The sequence below is a fragment of the Pleurodeles waltl genome, chromosome 1_2 (genome assembly GCF_031143425.1).
Source record: "Pleurodeles waltl isolate 20211129_DDA chromosome 1_2, aPleWal1.hap1.20221129, whole genome shotgun sequence".
In the NCBI taxonomy this organism is placed as follows: Eukaryota; Metazoa; Chordata; class Amphibia; order Caudata; family Salamandridae; genus Pleurodeles; species Pleurodeles waltl.
The window spans coordinates 184,630,604-184,654,171 of record NC_090437.1 but is presented as its reverse complement, the minus strand read 5'-3'; the positions used below and the strand labels follow the sequence as shown (position 1 = coordinate 184,654,171).

At 44.6% G+C, this 23,568-nt stretch overlaps 1 protein-coding gene across 1 annotated transcript in view; it reads left to right on the top strand.

Moving 5' to 3' along the window:
• Positions 1-23,568, top strand: part of GRHPR (glyoxylate and hydroxypyruvate reductase) — a 194,882-nt gene that overhangs the window by 169,355 nt on the left and 1,959 nt on the right. Inside the window, exon 8 of the mRNA XM_069237577.1 lies at positions 553-683. Within this exon, the coding sequence (XP_069093678.1) occupies positions 553-683 (131 nt within the window). The remainder of the gene's footprint in view (positions 1-552; positions 684-23,568) is intronic.

Here is a 23,568-nt window from a genome sequence, read left to right as displayed (position 1 = left end):
CAAGAAGCTAGGTCTAAAACTAAGGACTAGTCATTTGATAAAAACAGGTTCTAAAAATAATTTTAAACTTGCCAGAGGCTTTCATGGTGTAAAACAGCAGTTCAAAACCTCCTGACTGCTGTGGACCCCCGCTGAATTATTACTGGAATCCACAGACCCTTCACTGACTCCCTGATGGAAGCCGACGGCACCCTACCACAGTAATTCTATGATTTAAAACCTCAGAACAATGCACACAAATACAAAAAAGGTATACACCAAACTAATTCCCAAATATTCGAATATTTAGTTTAATGCACAAGCAAATTTGGAAACGTTTTCAATTTTTCAGTTTTGCATCCTTATTTGTAAATACTTTATACATTTTAATTTATTAATTTGAATATTTAATTTTGTTAAACATTTGCAGCCCCCTGAGGAGTTCTCACAGACCCCCAGGGGTCCATGGACCAAAGGTTAAGAACCACTAGCGTAAAACATTGTATGTCCATACTAAACAATTAAGCACAAAGTGAAAGTTTAATTTAGAGAGTCTTTTTTTTTTTTTTGCAGAGGCACTGTAGTGAACCAGGATGACTTGTACAAGGCTTTGTCTAGTGGCCAGATAGCAGCTGCCGGACTCGATGTTACTGTTCCAGAACCACTTCCAGTTGACCATCCACTCCTCTCCTTGAAGAATTGTGGTAATTATGGGCATTTTATACTTTGCATCAAGCGTGTTGTCAAGTATTAAAAAACAATTTTATTGAGGTGGGGAAGATAACTACAACTCCTTGTGTAACATTTCATAAACTCCTTTACTGCAACCATGAATTTCTCTTTTAATGCATAGTGTCTGGACTTAAGACATAAATTAGAATATTTCCCTCCCTTTCACCCCACTCTGAGGGCTCCTATCTCTGTTGGCTTTGAAGGCCTGACAGATGGTTCTTAAGAGCCAGAGTGTAGATGATTCATTAGAAGAAAGTGAAAACCAAAAGAACACAGAGAATAGATGGAGCTGTAGAAAGGCCTCACAGTGTTGTCTGGGTGCTTTTTGTGACAACCTTAATCTGCTATAAGAGTCAGTCAGATAACTGGTGTTAGAGATATAAGTGCAGGTCATATCAGCTTGGAATAATCTACCCCTATTAGGGGGAAAGTAGTCGTAATCGCCAAAAGTCTTTGCAATTAGATGTTTTTGATGAATGATTGTCTACAGGATGTCTTGTATGTAGTTCAATTTGTATGTTGCTCTGCTACCCAAAAAACTCTACACGCCTGTCTTTAGCCATGGAAGCACATTTTATTTAAAAGTGAAGTAGTTGGAATTCTGTGGATGGTCTTAGGGAGCGTCTTCCATATCTGTAGTATCTGAGCTGATAAATGTGTGCTTCCCCTTCAAGATGAAGGTTGTTCTTGGTAGCTGAAATAGGTGTTGGTTAAAAGGGTTGTGGTGCATCCAAGGATGAAGTACTTTATTAGGACGATTAGGTTGATGGGGCCTAGGTTGTAAGGCAAGTGTCCTTGAAGGTGACTATGCTATTGACATGCATTAGTTTTAGATCCGTCCGGATCAGTGGAACTCAATCTCACGCTTCTTGTTGGATCAATAGTTTGACTACAGTGGTCTAAATCACCAGAAATCCATAACATTTGCGGTTGTGGCAAGCCACTGTGAGTGATGCAAGTTCTATGCTAAGTTAATGCTGGATCCCTCTACAACTGAGCAATGCTCTGTACAGATACAATGGAGTAGGCAAGGTTAAAGGTGGGATATGCTGGCCATAAAATAGGTCTGTGCACTGAGAAATTAGAAACTTAGGGTGACTCTAGATCTGTGATTATGGTACTGGAGGGGAAAGACAGGTCTAGGCTGAGTGGCAGAGTTTTTGATGGGTTGGAGTAAGATTGTTTGTTCTTTGACATTGAGACATAGAAGTTTTGTTTTAGAACCAGTTCTTTTTGAATGGTGCCCAGGATTTTTTTTTTTTTTTTTTTTGGATTCCCATATTGATTTTGCTAGTTGATGAAGCATAGGTCTGTGTAGAACTGGTAGTGCATGTTGTGAGCTTTAAAAAAAAAAATAGGGGGGTGAGGCATCAGAGGTAGAAGCTGAAAAGCACTAGAGCAACTGTAACCCATGTGAGACTGTGCTTGGGACATAAAAGTCAGACAAGAGTAGGTATAGTTAGAGGTGCTAAGACCAACTATAGTGTGAGGGAAATTTAAAGTAGATGAAGGCAGAATTGGAGACTCTGGCTACCTCCATTAGCCAAACAATGGGGTACTCGTAGCAGCAAGAAAGACCGTTTTGTTGCCCTGTACACAACTCCCTACTACATAGGGTTAAGAAGGCCAGGCATAATGAAGGGTCTGTAATTGGAAGACAACATTATTGGTAAGGTAAATGATGTGTCACCAGTTGGAAAAAGCCAGGTTGAGATGGACTAAATATAGACCAAGATGTCATGAGTTTTGGTTGATTGGTTTTTGGAGGGTATGGACTATATTGAGAGCACTGCCTCAGACTAATTCTGTATTAAATGTAAGACCAAGATAGTAGGATGTTCTGCAGTGATGTATTTTAATTAAGCTTGGGCCAGTAAGTAGAAGGATCTTTTATCAATCTGAGATTGCTTGGATTTCAGTGTGATTGCCTAGTGTTTGTGTCAAATTAATTTTGTTTTATGGAAGTGGTCTGTAAAATCACTGCCAAACAGAACTACGCTTCAAACAAAAGTATGGACTTGTCAAACTAGAGGAGGGCGTTCATATAGATAAGACCCTAAGACAGAAAACCCGGAAATGTGGATAGTGAATGGTAAATAACTGAAGTTTTGTTGAAAGGTGTGCCCAAAAGAAACCCACCAAATATCTAGTGATTGCATCACTGAGTAACTTTGTGGATAGCACAATTTAGGTCACCAATCAAAGTTGAAGTGCATTTGTGGAATAGTTAACTTCTTCTGGCAAAAAAAACAGATGAAGAAGAAACCACGGTGAATTGGAAGTCAAGATGGCGATTATGAATTGTAGAGTTGTAAGAACTGTAAGAGAATTGAAATGGTAAGAACGAAAACTCCTGCTATGGAAGTGGGAAATCAATTGAACGTTATGTTCGTGGCATGTATAAATGAAGATATACTGGCTGTGCATAGTACTGCCATTTAGTGTTGGACTCAAACGTGTGCAAGTCGTTTTTCTCTGAAGAAGTATTTTCAAGTCACGAGGTGCAGTGACTCCATTTATTGCTGGTAATACGGATCGGCATCTCCCCCCATTGTTGGATTGTTCTAACAATAGACATGTCCCTTCGAGCCCCAGTTCGATGCCTCATGGTGTGTTCGCCGGACCTGTTCAGATCACCTCCCTGATGTACAAGAATGTCCCAGTGATGGAAAGGACTGCATTTAATTTCTGCCTGAAGTGTCACTCAAAATATCTGAGGATAGGCCGTCACCAAATCTGTAACCTCTGCTTATTCCCCGAACACCAGGAGGGCTCTTGGGCAGCGTGTCTTGCCTTTTGGAACAAAACTACACTCCAAAACCGCTGAGCCTAGCGTATCGCCTTGGCTTACTCCCAAACTCTTCAGAACCAAAACGCCAACAGCCAGAGGCCTCCGGCGCTGGGATAGAGGAGCTGTTGTAAGCAGAGATTTCCAGTTCAGATGCCAAGATGGATGAGCTGGCATTGCAACTGCCACGAAAACAGTTGCAGTGAGCACTAAACTCCCATAACCCACTCCCCAACACCACTTACATGCAAGGGAGGATACAGCTTCGAGCTTGCAGGCCACTCATGAAGCCTCCATTCCATCACTGCCACGTGGCCATGATTGGCACTTACTGAAGGAGTCTGAAAATCAGACCCGACGCAAGCCCAAACTTCGGCACCAATGTCCTCCTCAATGTGATGCCTGGCACCTCGGCTCCAGCCTTGAAGATGTCCTTGAACTCCCATCGGATCTGAAGGGGTTAGAGCTGAAAACCAGCTCAGCGCCAGCAGGCCATCAAAAACCTTCAGCTCTAAAATAAAACTGTCTTCCGCTCCCGCCTTTTCTGCCGATTCAGAGGACCTCGACCAGCCAGAAATCCAGCGCCTCCAAGAGGAGCTCAAAGCTAGGCAGCAGCTTATTCACATATAGCCTTGCACCGGCCTTATGCTACCAAGCCTCCAGATAAACCCAAGCTCACTGTTCCTCCCAAGAGGAACTTTACCTTCGAGGGGGCCTTAAATCCGCCTTAGTAACTGGTGTTCAAAAAACATAGATGCTGTGGCAAGGGCACCTCTCTACCACTTTCATTGCCTCATCCACTTCCTCCTCGTCCTTCTACTCTCCCCTCCTCCCATACCACTCCCTAGCAGACTGGCTGCTCCACTGCTGCCTCTGGCCCCTTTGCCACATCTCAGGTTTCTCTTTCTTCAGGGTGTGGGGGTCTCCCTGTGACCTGCCATACGAAACACATCTCCATGACAACCCCTGTGATGACTATGACATGGATGCCCCTGCTGACACTGACCTGGACCTCTGTCCATACAACTCCACATCATATCATGAGGTTATGCACTGGGAAGCCACCTTTCACAAGGTGGAGATGCATAAGCAGCCTTAGGAGGATGACTTCCTTGTGGAGACCCTCTCATTCACCCATAGATCACTGTAGTATTTTCAGATGCTCAAAGGGATGCTTAGACCTACCATTAAGAACCTGTGAATGTGCGAGTCATTACACCTAGTGTGGACAAAAAAGCATCCCCCTCTAGTCTACCTTACATCAGGGGTCAACGATCACCGACTCCATGGTCATGGCATACAGCAGGGAAGCATGCTAATTTCCAGGGCACAGGAGATGCGCCCCCTCCTGACTGTGAAAGCAAAAAGATCGATGCAGCGGGGAAACCTGTTGCAGCCCAGTCTGCCACACATTGGCGTAATGCCAATTGAGTCCCCCTGCTCTCCTGGTACAACTATGCCGGCTGGAATGAGATGCAAGACCTAATTCAGCACCTTCACGACCAATATAGGAAACTGGGTAAGGGGTTGGTGGCGGAAGGTAAAATAACTTCCAACACCAATATAAGATGTGCTTTGGACACAGCAGACCCCGCCGATCGAAGCGTCAACAGGAGTGATGTCCTACTGAGGCACACCTGGGAGCGCATGTGTAGATTCAAACCAGAGATGCAACAACATCTCCTCAACTTGTTTTTAGATGGCGAGAATGTGTTGATGAGATGGAGAAAATTAAGAAGTACACGGAGACAGCCAAAGCCATGGGTGTCCTACAGACCCCTTCTGCCCATGGCTGCTTTCACTGCACACAGTATCCTGCAGAGGCTAAGACCACCGCCGCTGAGGCATCCACATCCTTCCCCCAGAAAGAAACAGCAGCAAACACCCTCCCGAGGGTACTTCATGGGAGAATACAGAGGCAACATTGGAAGGTCCAGGGAAAAGGCGCAGCCCCCAAAGGGGCAGCACCTTCCAAACAGTTACTCTTTTACCCTTCCCCCCAACCCCACCATCTAACACCTGTTTGGGGGAGGATGCAATGAATTCTCGCCTTCCTGGGGCGAGATCACCTATGACTAGTGGGTTCTAGATGTTATAGTAGTGAAGTACTGTCTAGAACGCACACAAATAACACCAAACTTACCCACAGCACCCAACCCGCAGACAGACTCTCCCCAGAACATCAGCCTCTGCTTCAAGAGGAGATGCATGCAGTACTCAACAAAGGAGTCATAGAGCCTACGCGGCCACAACACCATGGCGAAAGGGTATACTCCTTATACTTCATAATTTGCACACAAAAAAAGACGGATCTCTGAGGCCCATCCTCAACCTCGGGACCCTCAACAAGCACATCCTGTCGGAGCAGTTCCACACAGTGACACTCCAGGATGTCATACCTCTACTACAGCAAGGCGACTTCATTACCTTCATCCTGAAGGACACCTACTTCCACATCCACCCTGCGCATCAAAGGTTCCTCCGGCTTGTGGTAAGTGGTGAGCATTATCAGTTCTAAGTGCTGTAGTAACCATAGCTCCCAAAGTATTTACAAAGTGTTGTGCAGTAGTAGCTGTTCACCTCAGAAGGAGCAGTGTCCCTGTCATCCCTTATTTGGAAGATTGGCTGATCAAGAGCGCTGGACAGTGCAGTAGCAATGGCTAGTGCACACCCAAGCCACCATACATCTCTTGCACAGCCTACTTGTAACCCTCTATGCCACAAAGTCAAATCAAACACCATTATGCAGTTCTTACAGAAAACAAGAAAATCATTTGCAGGTCAGTACCTCGGAGAGGGATAGCCCTTTCAGGAGCAAAAGCCCTCACACACCTGAAGGGTATCATGCTCCATCATCAGCAGCTCCTCTTTGGGTCGGCACTACAACGCTCAACGGGCCCCACAAGAAGGCTCTTTGCAGGAGATCTTTGTAAGTTGCCGATGTGAATTCTGAGATGCAAAGGAAGGCGTGGTGTCTAGAAGGTGAGTAGATTGGTGCGTAGAGGGTTAAAAATGACTAGGGCTGATCCTCGTTGAGTTTATTATTCAAGGACTCCTGTCATGACTAAAACAGAAATCAGCCAGAATTGGACACAATGAACTCCTGGCTCAAATATGTGAATGGAAAAAGGTCAACATGTTTCTTGCCTATTTAATGTCCATCAAGGATCAGGGCAATTGTTCAGGACTAGGTTTCTAATCTACTCCGAGGGGGGAGTTAGTCCTAATGGTGTTCCCTATGCAATCCTTCCCTGATGAAGAGTAAGGTGTAATGTGTACCTGTGTGGCGAGAGACTGACCAATTATTGGTTACAGGATAATGGTCAATGGGAGGATCTAGGTTTGAACTAGGCCACACTCCTTGCTCTCTGCAGTGGGGAAATTTCAAAAACCTGTTGCAGGGATGGCCCTTTCTGGACCCAGTTTCGCAAGTGAGCATCAACATGGAAACCTCGCTGTCCAACTGGGTAGCACACCTTCAAGGACTGACTGTACAAGGAGTGTGAACCCCAACCAATGGGATCTACACATCAACCTCCTGGAGTTGGTAGCAACCCAGCTAGCCCTCAAGGAGTTTCTTCCTCTCATTCAACATAGGGTAATTCTAGTCCAGACAGACAATACAACCACCATATTCTAGATACAGAGCCAGGGTCGCGCACACTACCTGCAGTTGTCTCTCCAGCTCAGAGCATTTTCCAGTGGGTGATACATCATAAAGTCTGTTTTCTCATGCAGTACATAACCGGGGTGGACAAAGACTTTGCAGACCTGCTTAGCAGGATGCATCAACAAGTCCACGAGTGGGAACTTCACCCCCAATTCCTACTCCCTTACTTCCATCACTGGGGGTTCACCCACATAGACCTGTTTGCCACAGCCGAAAAAGCAAAGGGGCATATTTATACTCCGTTTGCGCCGGAATTGCGTTGTTTTTTTTGACGCAATTCCGACGCAAAACTATCTCTATATTTATACTTTGGCATTAGACGCGTCTAGCGCCAAAGTCCATGGAGTTAGCATCATTTTTTAGCGTGGACACCTACTTTGCGTTAATAATATGCAAGGTAGACGTTCCCGTCTAAAAAATTGACTCCGAGGCATGTGCGCCGTATTTACACTCCTGGGCAAAATTCACGCCTGGGAGTGGGCGGGTCAAAAAAAAATGACGTACGGCCGCTTTTGCGCCGTTTTTTAGCGCCTGCAAAAGGCAGGCGTTAAGGGACCTGTGGGCTCTGAAGGAGCCCAGAGGTGCCCTCCCATGCCCCCAGGGACACCCCCTGTCACCCTTGCCCACCCCAGGAGGACACCCAAGGCTGGAGGGACCCATCCCAGGGACATTAAGGTAAGTTCAGGTAAGTATTTTTTTTAAACAAATTTGTGGCACAGGGGGGCCTGATTTGTGCCCCCCTACATGCCACTATGCCCAATGACCATGCCCAGGGGACAGACGTCCCCTGGGCATGGCCATTGGGCAAGGGGGCATGACTCCTGTCTTTGCTAAGACAGGAGTCATTTCTATGGGGGTTGGGAGTGAAAAAAAAATGGCGCAAATCGGGTTGAGGCGAAAAAATTGCCTCAACCTGACTTGCCCCATTTCTTGACGCCCAAGCCCCATATCCCCCTACTCCGGCGCTGCCTGGTGTACGTCGTTTTTTTTAACGCACACCAGACGGCGCCAGCGGCTAACGCCGGCTAACGTCATTCAATAAATACGGCGCCCGCATGGCGCTTAGAATGGCGTTAGCCGGCGCTAATTTTTTTGACGCAAAACTGCGTTAGCGCAGTTTTGCGTCAAAAAGTATAAATATGGCCCAAAATGCCCAAACTTTGCCTCCAGACTCCCACACCTACAGTCCATGGGCAATGTAGTATGGATGAGCTGGTCTGGGATATTTGCCTATGCTTTTCTGCCTCTACCATGTCTTCGATTTGTGGTTTCAAAGCTTTGGCAGGCATCCCTCACTCTCATCTTAGAAGCCTCAGCTACATGTGTACCCAACCCCACACATTTATGAAACATTACGGTGTGGATGTTTGAGCTCGCTAAAGTTGGTCAGGCTGTCCGTCCCACACTTTTCCAGTCTTCCGCAACAGGGTCAGGTTAGCCACCTCTTCTAGGAGGGCTGTTTTACAGTCTCTGCACATGTAGTGCTTTTCTCTTAGCTAGTTTTAAAGCACTAACATAACACACCAGAAATGCACTTCTGAGTTCAAAGAAGACTTTTATTGTTGTTAGTTCTTCCCCAACCACAATTTTTATGAATGACGAATTAGTAGCTTTCAAGCCCGTGTTAATCAAACAAAATATATCAGTTTGCAATATACACAGCAGGTTATATTTATAAGATATTGAATGCAAAGCAAAACAAATACTTCACCGTGTGGGAAACTATTTACAGCTTCATCTTTCTAAGGTCTGCAAGCTGATGACCCCCTGTCAGCCGCAAGAAAGAGATTCATCTACCCACACGGGATACTGGCAACGGGCGCCTCGTTCCAGCACGAAGTCAGGCAGATTCGAATCTGAATCCCTGCAGCCTGTGACATTCGTTACAAAGGTGTGCCCCCTCCTCTCAGACTCGGGAAAGCTGAGCAAGCCTTTGGAGACTGGCCAGGTCTCCGAGACTTCTCCTCTTCCCAGGCTCAAGCGGAGAGAAAAACAACCAGTGTACCCTTTCTTATCAGGTCTAGTCTACTGTGAGAAAAACATATTGGTTCATCTTGTGCAAAAACACAGCTTGGAAAAATACAGCTTGGATTCTCAACTGCAATGTCTAACTCCACGTTAAAGGCAATAGGCAGCTAACCTAAATATCAAATGCAATGTCTAGTGTCATGTCAAAGCCAATAGGCATCTGAGCTGAATATAAAATGCAATGTATAATATGTCAAAGCCAATAGGCAGTTAAGCTGAATATAAAATGCAATGTATAATATCATGTCAAAGCCAATAGGCAGCTAAGCTGAATATAAAATGCAATGTATAATATCATGTCAAAGCCAATAGGCAGCTGAACTGAATACAGCACGTAATATCTAATAGCATGTCAAAGCCAATAGGCAGCTAGACTGAATGTAATGACTAATGCAATGTCAAAGCCAATAGGCGGCTAAACTGAATACAGAAAGTAATGGCTAATGCCATGTCAAAGCCAATAGGCGCTCAACTGAACAAAACATACAATGTGCTACTGGTGAACATTGAGCAACTAATATGCGCAGTGGTGAAACACAAAGTCATTGGTCAAAACAAAATTCATCAAATGGCAGTACATTCCGCCCTTTGACCAATTAATTTTTGTTTCACATATCTCTTGTTTCAAACAAAAACAAAAAAAAAACATCAGCACAAAAAAAAACATTATCAGCAAATCAGATTTGAATGATCAAAGCAATACCTGTAAAGCAATAGAAGTGAATTAACATATAGATCTCATAACCTTTCACATCAGATACATCTACATAGAAAAGACTGAGCAATTTGTACTCTGAATGAGTCTCTAATTCAACAGTGTTAGCAATTTGATGTGGCATGAGTTCTACTCATGTAAAGATGCACGGTCCATCTGAAAGGTTTGCTGGAAGGTAAGCAAAAGTCAGAGTTCCATACGAGAAGGGGAAAAAAAAAAACACACAGCTTAGTTCCAGTGGAAGAATGCAATCAAACAAGTTGAGCTTAAACTGAAGGCGCAGTTTGCGCAAAATGGATCCATGGTGCTGGCACTTTACTCAGCCAGGTTCAGGTTGGGGGTTCGGACCCTTCCCCGACCCCACACGCACACACCGGAAGGGGGACCACACAGCACACTCAGGGACAGTGGCGAAACGTGGTAGGATCTGCAAAAGAAACAAGTATGACTTTTCTTGCAAATAACATTTGTCATTTAAACTGCACCCTTCCTCTTTCTTTCCCTGTTTTATAATCAGCAGGACATTTTTGGGGCCCTTTGTTATATTTTCTGCAGGTTCTGGAGGGTCACTTGGGACTTCAGCCCACACATCAGCACTGAGGTTTTTATCTGCTGCGCCACAGCTTCCCTTTTCTTGCACTGTCAGAATGGCTGGGGCAGACTCATTCTTTACCAAACCTGCATTCACTGCACTTTTGCCAATTTGGGCCATTTTGTCTCCAATTTGTATGAATAAATCAGCTTCTTTTCTAGGTATCAGCATAATTTCGATTTTTCCTTGGTAATTTGCAGCAATCACTCTCCCTAAAACCTGATCAATTTGCCATTTCTGTCCTGGTAACTTTCCTCTCCCCAACTGCTCTGTGACTGCTTGCATGATAGATTGCTTTTGTGCGTGCTGCACAGTTTTTATCAAATCTAGGGGAATGGGCATCTCTCTCATCTCTGCCCACCTGTAAATGGCTTTTTCTCTCAGCTGTTCACATTTCTGGGGCACCCACTTAGCCATCCCCACTAAGGCAGAATTCTGGGTGAACACTTCTCTCTCTGAATTTTTCTCATTAACATCTGCAAGGTAATTGAACCAGTTAGGTACAAGCCAGGTGGAAAAACAAACAGCTAAAACATTAGCAATGAACCAAAAATCAGCGTAAAAATGACACATCTCACGTAGCTCTTGCTTTAAAATCTGACACACATTATACAACGCTGTTCCTTCTACTGTGCCAGAAAACAACATTTCAGTCAATGAATCATTAGTAAAACAAACATGCTTTTTATCTTCAGTGGACACGAGTTCAAATGGTGCACTCAATTTCACTAATAACTCTTCTACCTGTGGTACTCTAGCCCTGTCTTGCAAGTACCAGATCCAGTGTATGATTCTAGCTAGGGGCACTATTTTCCTTCCCTGTTCATGATTTACATGTACATCAGTTTTTACCTCTTGCACTGCGCAGAAACCTGAAGTCTGAATTATTTCATTTGCCAAATCACAAGCGCGCAGCTGCATATTATTTTTCACAGTGACCATATACAAAAGTGTTAGGATTTCACTCAAATGAGGGCTATTCTGTTTCCAAAAATCAAACAAGCTAATGAAACTGGGTGTCTCTTGCTTAGTGCCAACAGTAAACAACTCTAAAATCTTTCTTGTTACTTCAGGCTCAAAGCAGCTCGGAGCTGTCTTAACCCCCTCATTACTGGAATGGGAAAAGAAAGATTCTTCTAAAACAGGATTTTTATAACTTTCAGTCTGGCTAATTTGCTCACGTAAATTCCTATTTTCATGTTCCAACTGCCTACATTCCTCCTGCATTTCTCTATAAGCAGATAAAGGTATCCAGACCTTTCTGTCATCATTACTTCCAAAAGACACATTTTCTACATATGTACAACAGAAATTATTTCTCAAAGCACTATCAGGCAGTTTAGCTACACATGCATTTTCAAACATGGTCTGCCGTGCTTCTGTAATTCTACAAACAGAAAACAATTCACAGTTTTTCATAGCACCATCGGGCAGTTTAACAACACATGCATTCCCAGACATGGTCTGCCGTGCAACTGTGATTCTCCAAACAACAAAAAACAATTTCTGAAATTCTCAAAACAACAAAAACAATTACACTTTTAAAGTGTTCACGTAGAAATCTACTAATTCGTCAATACCCCTTAATCAACTCTTAATGATCGGCCCCACTCCTGGTACCAATTGTAGTGCTTTTCTCTTAGCTAGTTTTAAAGCACTAACATAACACACCAGAAATGCACTTCTGACTTCAAAGAAGACTTTTATTGTTGTTAATTCTTCCCCAACCACAATTTTTATGAATGACGAATTAGTAGCTTTCAAGTCCGCGTTAATCAAACAAAATATATCAGTTTGCAATATACACAGCAGGTTATATTTATAAGATATTGAATGCAAAGCAAAACAAATACTTCACCGTGTGGGAAACTATTTACAGCTTCATCTTTCTAAGGTCTGCAAGCTGATGACCTCCTGTCAGCCGCAAGAAAGAGATTCATCTACCCACAAGGGATACTGGCAACGGGTGCCTCGTTCCAGCACGAAGTCAGGCAGATTCGAATCTGAATCCCTGCAGCCTGTGACATTCGTTACAAAGGTGTGCCCCCTCCTCTCAGACTCGGGAAAGCTGAGCAAGCCTTTGGAGACTGGCCAGGTCTCCGAGACTTCTCCTCTTCCCAGGCTCAAGCGGAGAGAAAAACAACCAGTGTACCCTTTCTTATCAGGTCTAGTCTACTGTGAGAAAAACATCTTGGTTCATCTTGTGCAAAAACACAGCTTGGAAAAATACAGCTTGGATTCTCAACTGCAATGTCTAACTCCACGTTAAAGGCAATAGGCAGCTAACCTAAATATCAAATGCAATGTCTAGTGTCATGTCAAAGCCAATAGGCATCTGAGCTGAATATAAAATGCAATGTATAATATCATGTCAAAGCCAATAGGCAGCTAAGCTGAATATAAAATGCAATGTATAATATCATGTCAAAGCCAATAGGCAGCTGAACTGAATACAGCACGTAATATCTAATAGCATGTCAAACCCAATAGGCAGCTAGACTGAATGTAATGACTAATGCAATGTCAAAGCCAATAGGCGGCTAAACTGAATACAGAAAGTAATGGCTAATGCCATGTCAAAGCCAATAGGCGCTCAACTGAACAAAACATACAATATGCTACTGGTGAACATTGAGCAACTAATATGCGCAGTGGTGAAACACAAAGTCATTGGTCAAAACAAAATTAATCAAATGGCAGTACAGCACAGCATGTGTATCTACCGCTACACATCCCAGAAATGGAAAATGTTACCCGCTCCATAAGCATTTGTTTGTGATATGTAGTGCTATAGATTCACATACCAGCAATAGGTGAAGTCACTATACCTCATGACTTGATAAGACTTCTTCAAAGAAAAATAACTTGCGCTTGTCCAAGCCCAACACTAGATGGCAGGGATATGTTCAGCATGTGAATCTACAGCACTACATGCCATGAACAGATGCTCACAGGATAAGTAACATTTTCCTTCACTGGTTTGAAAAAGGGGTCTAGTGAGACTTCTCAAGAAAGGCTTGCTGTGTGGTGCCCCTTCACTGGCAGATGGATTCAGGAGAAACATAGTTTTACCCTTGTAAGGGAAACCAAAACATTTTAGCACAGAACATTTAGAAAGATGTTTCACAGTAATGTGGACAACATGGGGTAACTGCTAGCCTAGCTTTTGAAGACCATAGTTGCTGCATATGTCCCTCAAAAATATAGCAGGTACCTAGGCCACAAGCCGATCTGAAGTATTCATAAAGACTTTATAAATGCAGCATGGCCATGTTATTAGTGATGGACTAGACATCCAATTAAATTCTATAGTGTTGCCCTTGCGATCAGCCAAGCAAAGGGAATCTTGGGAAGTGGTGCAGATAGGTAGCAGCATGAAATTACAGGTGTGGAGTGCTTCTGTTGGCGCAGCTCAGTCACAGTTCTTAGTGAAATGATTCAAGGATAAGCAAAGCATGTGTGGAATGTTTTATGGGAGTAGCACCAGCGGTTGACTAAACTGTACGCCTGTTTATCCTAGTACTGAGGAAACTAAAACACCTTTTGTGGTCAAGATAGGTAAGCTTGTTTGGAAGCAAATGATAAAACTATATTGCAGTTGGGCCGCTTTGTCCATTAGATTCCAAAACAGGGACTGCTTAACTTCAGGTTGGAAAACTGATATGACCCTTTCATACCCGGGTGGCTGCATGTGTCTGTGACCTCATATGTAACCTTCAGAGAAGCTCAAACTGATATTGAGCATGAACACATTTTACATAACTGGAGACTCAAGGATGTAAGAGACAGGCGGACCCATTACCACAGATTCTCTTCCTTATCTGACACAGTGGCTACACATTAGCTGACCTTGTACAGAGCTTAATAGCCACCTTTGTAAAAAGACATTGACAGTCAACTAAAAGTGGGAAACCAACTGAGGTTAAGTAATTTGTACTATGGGATGAGACTAGGGCACTGTTACATGTAAGAAGGCCCTAAATAATACCAGATTTCAACTGACGCAGTCCACACCACACAAAGTTGACCTGAACAAAAACAGCATGTGCCCTTAGGGTAATGACCATGACTTTTTTTTGCATTTAACACAGTTTTTTCTAAGAAAGCTAGACACTGGCAATAACTGTTGGATCAGTAGTCCAAGAATACAACTTCTGGTCTAATTGGCACCAAAGGCATGATTTTTAGGAATTCATCTATTCAAGATTAGGAACAGAATGTGTAAGAAGGCCACACAACTCCCACTGCTATTAGCTAAACAGGAAATAGCGGTACAGTGGCTATCAGGAGGGTTGTAGAATAGATGATTTAATCAGGGATATTGAGAAAAGATTAAGTGCTAAGGTAATGCATGGTAAGGTGAGGTCATCGGGACCATCAAATCTGTGGAGTACAAGGGGCAAAAGGCCACAACTTCGGAGGATGCACTAGAGACCTGTCTAAGTTCGCCAGTCTCCATCAAAATGACTTTTCTTCACTGTTAATGCTACCCCTAAGCAGTCCATAAAAAGGGCAAGTGGTACACATCTATTGTCGATTATATAAATGGATTTCGGCGACTTTTCTTTTTCATAAAGGTAATGCACTATTTGTAGTGCTGTGTTCTAAATAACTGGTTTCCAGCAGTGTTAAGTAGATGCACTGTGTACATCAAATGAAAATTGAAAGAGGACTGTCCATTATGAAACCAGTGTACATGAACAATGTGTTTGTAGCATGTTTTGCTGTAAATACACATGCTACATACTACTGCCATCCATGGTTGGGCTCAGACGTTTGCAAGTTATTTTTCTTCAAAGAAAGTATTTCGAGTCACAAGTTGCCCTGTGACTCCTCCTTTACTTGGCACTCTGGGTGAGCACCGACTCCATGTTACATTGTTTTTTTCCTGCCAACAGGTTTAGACGTGTACTTCTGGGACTTTGAGTTTTGGCATGTTTCTGTCACTTGATTCTGTTCATCTGGAAACCTTAGTCACCGAATCTCATCTCAACAACAATTTTAGTTTGTGGATTGACTCATCCATCAGCTCCCAAACACAGGGCTTCTGGCCCTCTAAGGGGCTTCATGCCCCTCATCTTCAGCAACTTAACATCCGAGACTGGACTCCGGTTGATGGAATGGATGCCTTTCCAATGCTGTCACAAGTGCCACAGCAGATATCCATGGTCCGGTCATTATAAGGTGTGCAACCTCTGCCTCTCCTCCAATCATGACAACACCACGTATCAGGCCTGCCTCACCTGCCTGAAAAAAAAACTCCAATAACAACACAAAAGGAGGCAGGCCCACCAGAAGATGCAACAGCAGACCTCCGATGACACCCCTAACATTTTTGGTGAAGAGGCCCAACTTGAAGACCATGAAGGTAAGCACACTGGATCTTGGAACATACCCCTCCATCAGCTGTCACCTAGTCTGGAGGAGTTTTTTTTCCCCCCTCTGACTGGGATCAGGAAGGAGCACCCATGAGAAGCTACCCAACAGGCTGGACCTTTTCACCAGGCACCATGGCCAAATCAGACACATAGATCCCAAAATGTTCAGTGCAGGCACTTGGGGTCCTAGAGTTCCGCTACGTGTGCCTTCCACAAGAATGAATTAACATCCTAGAGGAGTCCTGCATGCCCAACACTCGCACCTGTTATGCAGCGAAATGGAAAAGATTTGCCCACCATTGTATTCTCAAACATCTGGACCCCCTCAATCCTGCTGTCCAGGACATTACAAGATAACTGCTTCACCTGGAGAAGTCAGGCCTCATCTGTACTTCTGTATGGCTTCAATTAGCAGCTATGGCCGCATAAATGCAAAACAGCATTTCTCCCTCTTCTGTATACTGATCATCAAAGCCTTCATGGAAAGCCTCAAAAGAGTAATCCCTCCCCTAGTTCCCCCTGCACCCTCCTGGGGCCATAATATAATCCTTACTCCCTTTGGAACCATTTTACTCTTGGCCTCTTCAGTACCTCTCCTGGACTGAACCATGTTTGTGGCCATAACATCTCTCAGATGAATCCGTGAGTTGCAAGCTCTCACAATACAAGAGCCCTCCTTTCAAGTTCACAAAGACAGGGAAGTACTTAACTTCCTACTTCAATCAAACCACAGAACTCTGTGTTCGATGGCATCTGTCGCTGTAGATACGCATGTTCTGCAATAGCTCGCCATCTGGTGTTGGGCCGGAGTGTTACAAGTTGTTTTTCTTCGAAGAGTGACTCCTCCTTTTGTCTCCATTGCGCATGGGCGTCGACTCCATCTTCGATTGTTTTTTTTCCGCCATCGGGTTCGGACGTGTTCCTGTCGCTCCGAGTTTCGGAACGGAAAATTAGCTAATTTCGGAAGATTTTCGTCGGTATTGTTGCGTTCGGGATCGGCGTACTTAGATTCCACACCGCATCGAAAGATCGAAGAGCTCCGGTGCCCTTCGGGGTAGTTTTTCGATCCTCCGTCGGGGCCTGGTCGGCCCGACCGCGTGCTGAAGAACGCCGATGGAACGGACCCCGTTCCGTTTCTGCCCCAAATGCCACAATAAATACCCCTACACAGACCAACATTTGGTCTGCAACCTGTGCCTGTCACCTGAGCACAGCGAAGACACCTGCGAGGCCTGTCGTGCGTTCCGGTCCCGAAAAACACTCCGAGACCATCGAGCCAGAAGACTTCAAATGGCGTCCGCACCGACAGCCCAACGGGAGTTCGAGGAACAGGAAGAAGAAGGTACCTTCTCGATCCAAGACTCAGACTCCGAAGGATTCGACGATACACAAACCGTGAGTAAGACGTCGAAAAACACACAAAGAAACATTTACAAGGCCCAGGGGACGCCACTGCCACCAGGCCATGGCTCAACCCATAAATTCGGTGACCGACCGTCGGCACCGAAAAAGGCCCAAACAGTGCCGAGATCGTCCGACTCCGGTCGAGACACCGGCACGCAGCCTTCTCGGGACCGAGAAAGTGCTGGAGACAAGCCTCGACACCGAGATGCCGGTGTGGACACGGCTCGACGCCGAGACAGCGGCACCGAAACAGATCGACGCCGAGAGGTTTCGGCCCCGAAAAGGAAAAAAGTCACCTCGGAGCCGAAAAAACACGCAGACAAAGTTTCGACGCCGAAACAAACTGCAAGCGACCCAGCTTCAGGCTCTTATACAGAAGAGCACTCGCTAACCTCCCAAATGCAAAAGCATAGGTTTGAGGAAGAGCTACAAGCAACTGATGTGGACCATACGCAAAAGCGTATCTTCATTCAGCAGGGGACAGGAAAAATAAGCACCCTTCCCCCCATTAGGAGAAAGAGAAGGTTGGAGTTCCAGACGGAACAAGCACCACAACCAAAAGTGGTGAAAAGAGTTACACCACCACCCTCTCCTCCGCCCGTGATTAACGTTTCACCAGCACAAACTCCATCTCACTCCCCAGCTCACACCACCATGAGCCAGGGTGACCAAGATCAGGACGCATGGGACCTATACGACGCCCCAGTGTCAGATAACAGCCCGGAGGCATACCCTACAAAGCCATCTCCACCAGAAGACAGCACCGCGTACTCTCAGGTGGTGGCTAGAGCAGCACAATTTCATAACGTAAGCCTCCACTCAGAACAGGTCGAGGATGATTTCTTGTTCAACACACTCTCCTCCACCCACAGCTCCTACCAAAGCCTGCCTATGCTCCCTGGTATGCTCCGGCACGCAAAAGACATATTTAAGGAGCCGGTCAAAAGTAGGGCAATCACACCAAGGGTGGAAAAAAAGTATAAGCCGCCTCCTACGGACCCGGTTTTTCATCACTACACAGCTGCCACCAGACTCTGTTGTTGTAGGAGCAGCTAGGAAAAGGGCCAACTCTCACACATCTGGAGATGCACCACCCCCAGATAAAGAAAGCCGCAAGTTCGATGCAGCTGGTAAGAGAGTCGCAGCACAAGCTGCAAACCAGTGGCGCATCGCGAACTCCCAGGCACTACTTGCGCGCTATGACAGAGCCCACTGGGACGAGATGCTACATCTCATTGAACATCTGCCCAAGGACTTCCAAAATAGGGCAAAACAAGTGGTTGAGGAGGGACAGACCATCTCCAACAACCAGATACGTTCCTCCATGGACGCTGCAGATACAGCTGCACGGACAATTAATACATCTGTAACTATCAGAAGGCATGCATGGCTCCGAACGTCTGGATTTAAACCAGAGATTCAACAAGCAGTTCTCAATATGCCTTTTAATGAAAAAGAACTGTTCGGTCCAGAAGTGGACACAGCGATTGAGAAACTCAAAAAAGATACGGACACTGCCAAAGCCATGGGCGCACTCTACTCCCCGCAGAGCAGAGGGAATTACAGCACATTCCGTAAAACGCCCTTTCGAGGGGGGTTTCGGGGTCAAAGCACACAAGCCAGCACCTCACAAGCAACACCGTCCACTTACCAGGGACAGTATAGAGGAGGTTTTCGGGGACAATATAGAGGAGGGCAATTCCCTAGAAATAGAGGGAGATTTCAAAGCCCCAAAACCCCTACTACTAAACAATGACTCACATGTCACTCACCCCCTCCACACAACACCAGTGGGGGGAAGAATAGGGCATTATTACAAAGCATGGGAGGAAATCACTACAGACACTTGGGTTCTAGCAATTATCCAACATGGTTATTGCATAGAATTTCTACAATTCCCTCCAAACATACCACCAAAAGCACAAAATTTAACAACACACCATTCCAATCTCCTGGAGATAGAAGTGCAGGCACTATTGCAAAAGAATGCAATCGAATTAGTGCCAAACACACAAATAAACACAGGAGTTTACTCACTGTACTTTCTGATACCAAAGAAGGACAAAACGCTGAGACCAATCCTAGACCTCAGAGTAGTGAACACTTTCATCAAATCAGACCACTTCCACATGGTCACACTACAAGAAGTATTGCCATTGCTAAAACTACACGACTACATGGCAACTTTAGACCTCAAGGATGCTTATTTCCATATACCAATACACCCATCCCACAGGAAATACCTAAGGTTTGTATTCAAAGGAATACATTACCAATTCAAGGTACTGCCTTTCGGATTAACAACCGCACCAAGAGTCTTTACCAAATGTCTAGCGGTAGTCGCTGCACACATAAGAAGGCAGCAAATACATGTGTTCCCATATTTGGACGACTGGCTAATCAAGGCCCATTCGTTCATACAGTGCTCAAATCACACAAATCACATCATACAAACCCTCTTCAAACTCGGGTTCACCGTCAATTTCACAAAATCCAAAATTCTGCCACGCAAGGTACAACAATACCTGGGAGCCATAATAGACACATCAAAGGGAGTAGCCACTCCAAGTCCACAAAGAATTCAAAATTTCAACACCATCATACAACGCATGTATCCAACACAAAAGATACAGGCAAAGATGGTATTACAACTCCTAGGCATGATGTCATCATGCATAGCCATTGTCCCAAACGCAAGACTGCACATGAGGCCCTTACAACAATGCCTAGCATCACAGTGGTCTCAAGCACAGGGTCACCTTCTAGATCTGGTGTTAATAGACCGCCAAACTTACCTCTCGCTTCTGTGGTGGAACAACATAAATTTAAACAAGGGGCGGCCTTTCCAAGACCCAGTGCCACAATACGTAATAACAACAGATGCTTCCATGACAGGGTGGGGAGCACACCTCGATCAACACAGCATACAAGGACAATGGAACGTACATCAAACAAAACTGCATATCAATCACCTAGAACTTCTAGCAGTTTTTCAAGCACTAAAAGCTTTCCAACCAATAATAGTTCACAAATACATTCTCGTCAAAACAGACAACATGACAACAATGTATTATCTAAACAAGCAGGGAGGGACGCACTCCACGCAGTTAAGCCTGCTAGCACAAAAAATTTGGCATTGGGCAATTCACAACCAAATTCGCCTAATTGCACAGTTTATACCAGGGATACAAAATCAACTCGCAGACAATCTCTCTCGAGATCACCAACAGGTCCACGAATGGGAAATTCACCCCCAAATTCTGAACACTTATTTCAAACTCTGGGGAACACCTCAGATAGACTTGTTTGCGACAAGGGAGAACGCAAAATGCCAAAACTTCGCATCCAGGTACCCACACAAACAATCCCAAGGCAATGCCCTATGGATGAACTGGTCAGGGATATTTGCTTACGCTTTTCCTCCTCTCCCTCTCCTTCCTTACCTGGTAAACAAACTCAGTCAAAGCAAACTCAAACTCATATTGATAGCACCAAATTGGGCAAGGCAACCCTGGTACACAACGCTGCTAGACCTATCAGTGGTACCCTGCATCAAATTGCCCAACAGGCCAGATCTGTTAACACAGCACAACCAAAAGATCAGACACCCAGATCCAGCATCGCTGAATCTAGCAATCTGGCTCCTGAAATCCTAGAATTCGGGCACTTACAACTTACCCAAGAATGTATGGAAGTCATAAAACAAGCAAGAAGGCCATCCACCAGGCACTGCTATGCAAGTAAATGGAAGAGGTTTGTTTGCTACTGCCATATTAATCAAATACAACCATTACACACAACTCCAGAACATGTAGTAAGTTACTTGCTTCACTTACAAAAATCTAACCTAGCTTTCTCTTCCATTAAGATTCACCTTGCAGCAATATCTGCATACCTGCAGACTACCTATTCAACTTCCCTATATAGAATACCAGTCATTAAAGCATTCATGGAGGGCCTTAGGAGAATTATACCACCAAGAACACTACCTGTTCCTTCATGGAACCTAAATGTTGTCCTAACTAGACTTATGGGTCCACCTTTTGAACCCATGCACTCCTGCGATATACAGTTCCTAACCTGGAAGGTGGCATTTCTCATCGCCATTACTTCCCTGAGAAGAGTAAGCGAGATTCAGGCGTTTACTATACAGGAACCTTTTATACAACTACACAAAAATAAAGTCGTCCTAAGGACCAATCCTAAATTTTTGCCAAAGGTTATTTCACCGTTCCATCTAAATCAAACAGTGGAACTTCCAGTGTTCTTTCCACAGCCAGATACCGTAGCTGAAAGGGCACTACATACATTAGATGTCAAAAGAGCATTGATGTATTACATTGACAGAACAAAGAACATCAGAAAGACTAAACAACTCTTTATTGCATTTCAAAAACCTCATGCAGGAAACCCAATTTCAAAACAAGGTATAGCCAGATGGATAGTTAAATGCATCCAAATCTGCTACCTTAAAGCTAAACGACAGCTGCCCATTACACCAAGGGCACACTCAACCAGAAAGAAAGGTGCTACCATGGCCTTTCTAGGAAACATCCCAATGCAAGAAATATGTAAGGCAGCCACATGGTCTACGCCTCACACATTCACCAAGCACTACTGTGTAGACGTGTTATCCGCACAACAAGCCACAGTAGGTCAAGCCGTATTAAGGACATTATTTCAAACTACTTCCACTCCTACAGGCTGATCCACCGCTTTTGGGGAAATAACTGCTTACTAGTCTATGCAGAACATGCGTATCTACAGCGACAGATGCCATCGAACTGAAAATGTCACTTACCCAGTGTACATCTGTTCGTGGCATCAGTCGCAGTAGATTCGCATGTGCCCACCCGCCTCCCCGGGAGCCTGTAGCAGTTTGGAAGTTACCTTCAATTATTTATATATGTATCATCTCAACCTTAAATAGGTGCATACTTAGTCACTCCATTGCATGGGCACTATTACTACAATTCAACTCCTACCTCACCCTCTGCGGGGAAAAACAATCGAAGATGGAGTCGACGCCCATGCGCAATGGAGACAAAAGGAGGAGTCACTCGGTCCCGTGACTCGAAAGACTTCTTCGAAGAAAAACAACTTGTAACACTCCGGCCCAACACCAGATGGCGAGCTATTGCAGAACATGCGAATCTACTGCGACTGATGCCACGAACAGATGTACACTGGGTAAGTGACATTTTCATTATCCCTCAACAAGCGAGACCCCTTCACACCCTAGATGTCAAGCGTGCTCTCATGTACTACACAGACAGGATAAAGCCTGCCTGCAAGACTAACCAATTGTTCAGGTCTTTACATGAACACCACACAAGGGCCAACCTATCTCCAAAGAAGGCATTGCCAGATGGATAGTCTAATGTATCCAGACCTGCTATCTCAAAGCAAAATAGCTCTTGCTGTCACTCCTGAGATGCACTGCACATGCAAAAAAGCAGCAACCTTTCTAGGGAACATTCCATTAGCTGACATTTGGAAGGCAGCTACCTGGTCAACCACAAACACCTTAACTAAACATTATTGTGTGGACATCGTAGCCAGCCAACAAGCAATGGTTGGCCAAATGGTCCTCGGGACCCAATTCAGACATCTATATCATCCACATTCTCGCCACCACCTGCTGTTTGGTACTGCTTTACTGTCTATGCAAAGCATGTGTAGCTACAGCAATACATGCTACGAACTGAAAATATTACCCTGTAAGCATCTGTTAGTAGCATGTAGTGCTCTAGATACACGTGCCCACCCTCCTCCCCAGCCTTGTACGGCTCTGACTTCATATGTCGTTTTTTCTGCCTTACCTTCTAAGTTTCTTTGTCAATGCATGTTTCACCTTACTTTGTTACCACTCAATACTATCCTCACTCACTCTGCAACAAACAATCTAACATGTAGTCAGTGCTCATGTGTAGTGGACACTTAAATAGAAGTCGAAGGGCACCTTGTGATTCAAAATACTTTCTCTGCAGAAAAACAACTTGCAAACTTCTAAGGCCAACACTAGATAGGAGTATGCAGAGCATGTAAATCTACAGCACTACGAACAGATGCTTAATGGGTAATAACGTTTTCCTTATTTATTCCATAGTTTGTCAAAGTACATGTTGTTTGCATACGTTTGAGCATTACTCTATATGTAGTTGTTGGTCATTGTTCCCTTGCTGAACAGTGTGACGGGTACATTGTAATTAAGAAAATACATAAATGAGCCTTTCCTTAAATGGAAATAGAAAAATCCTGGGGAATTGCATAGGTTTCTCT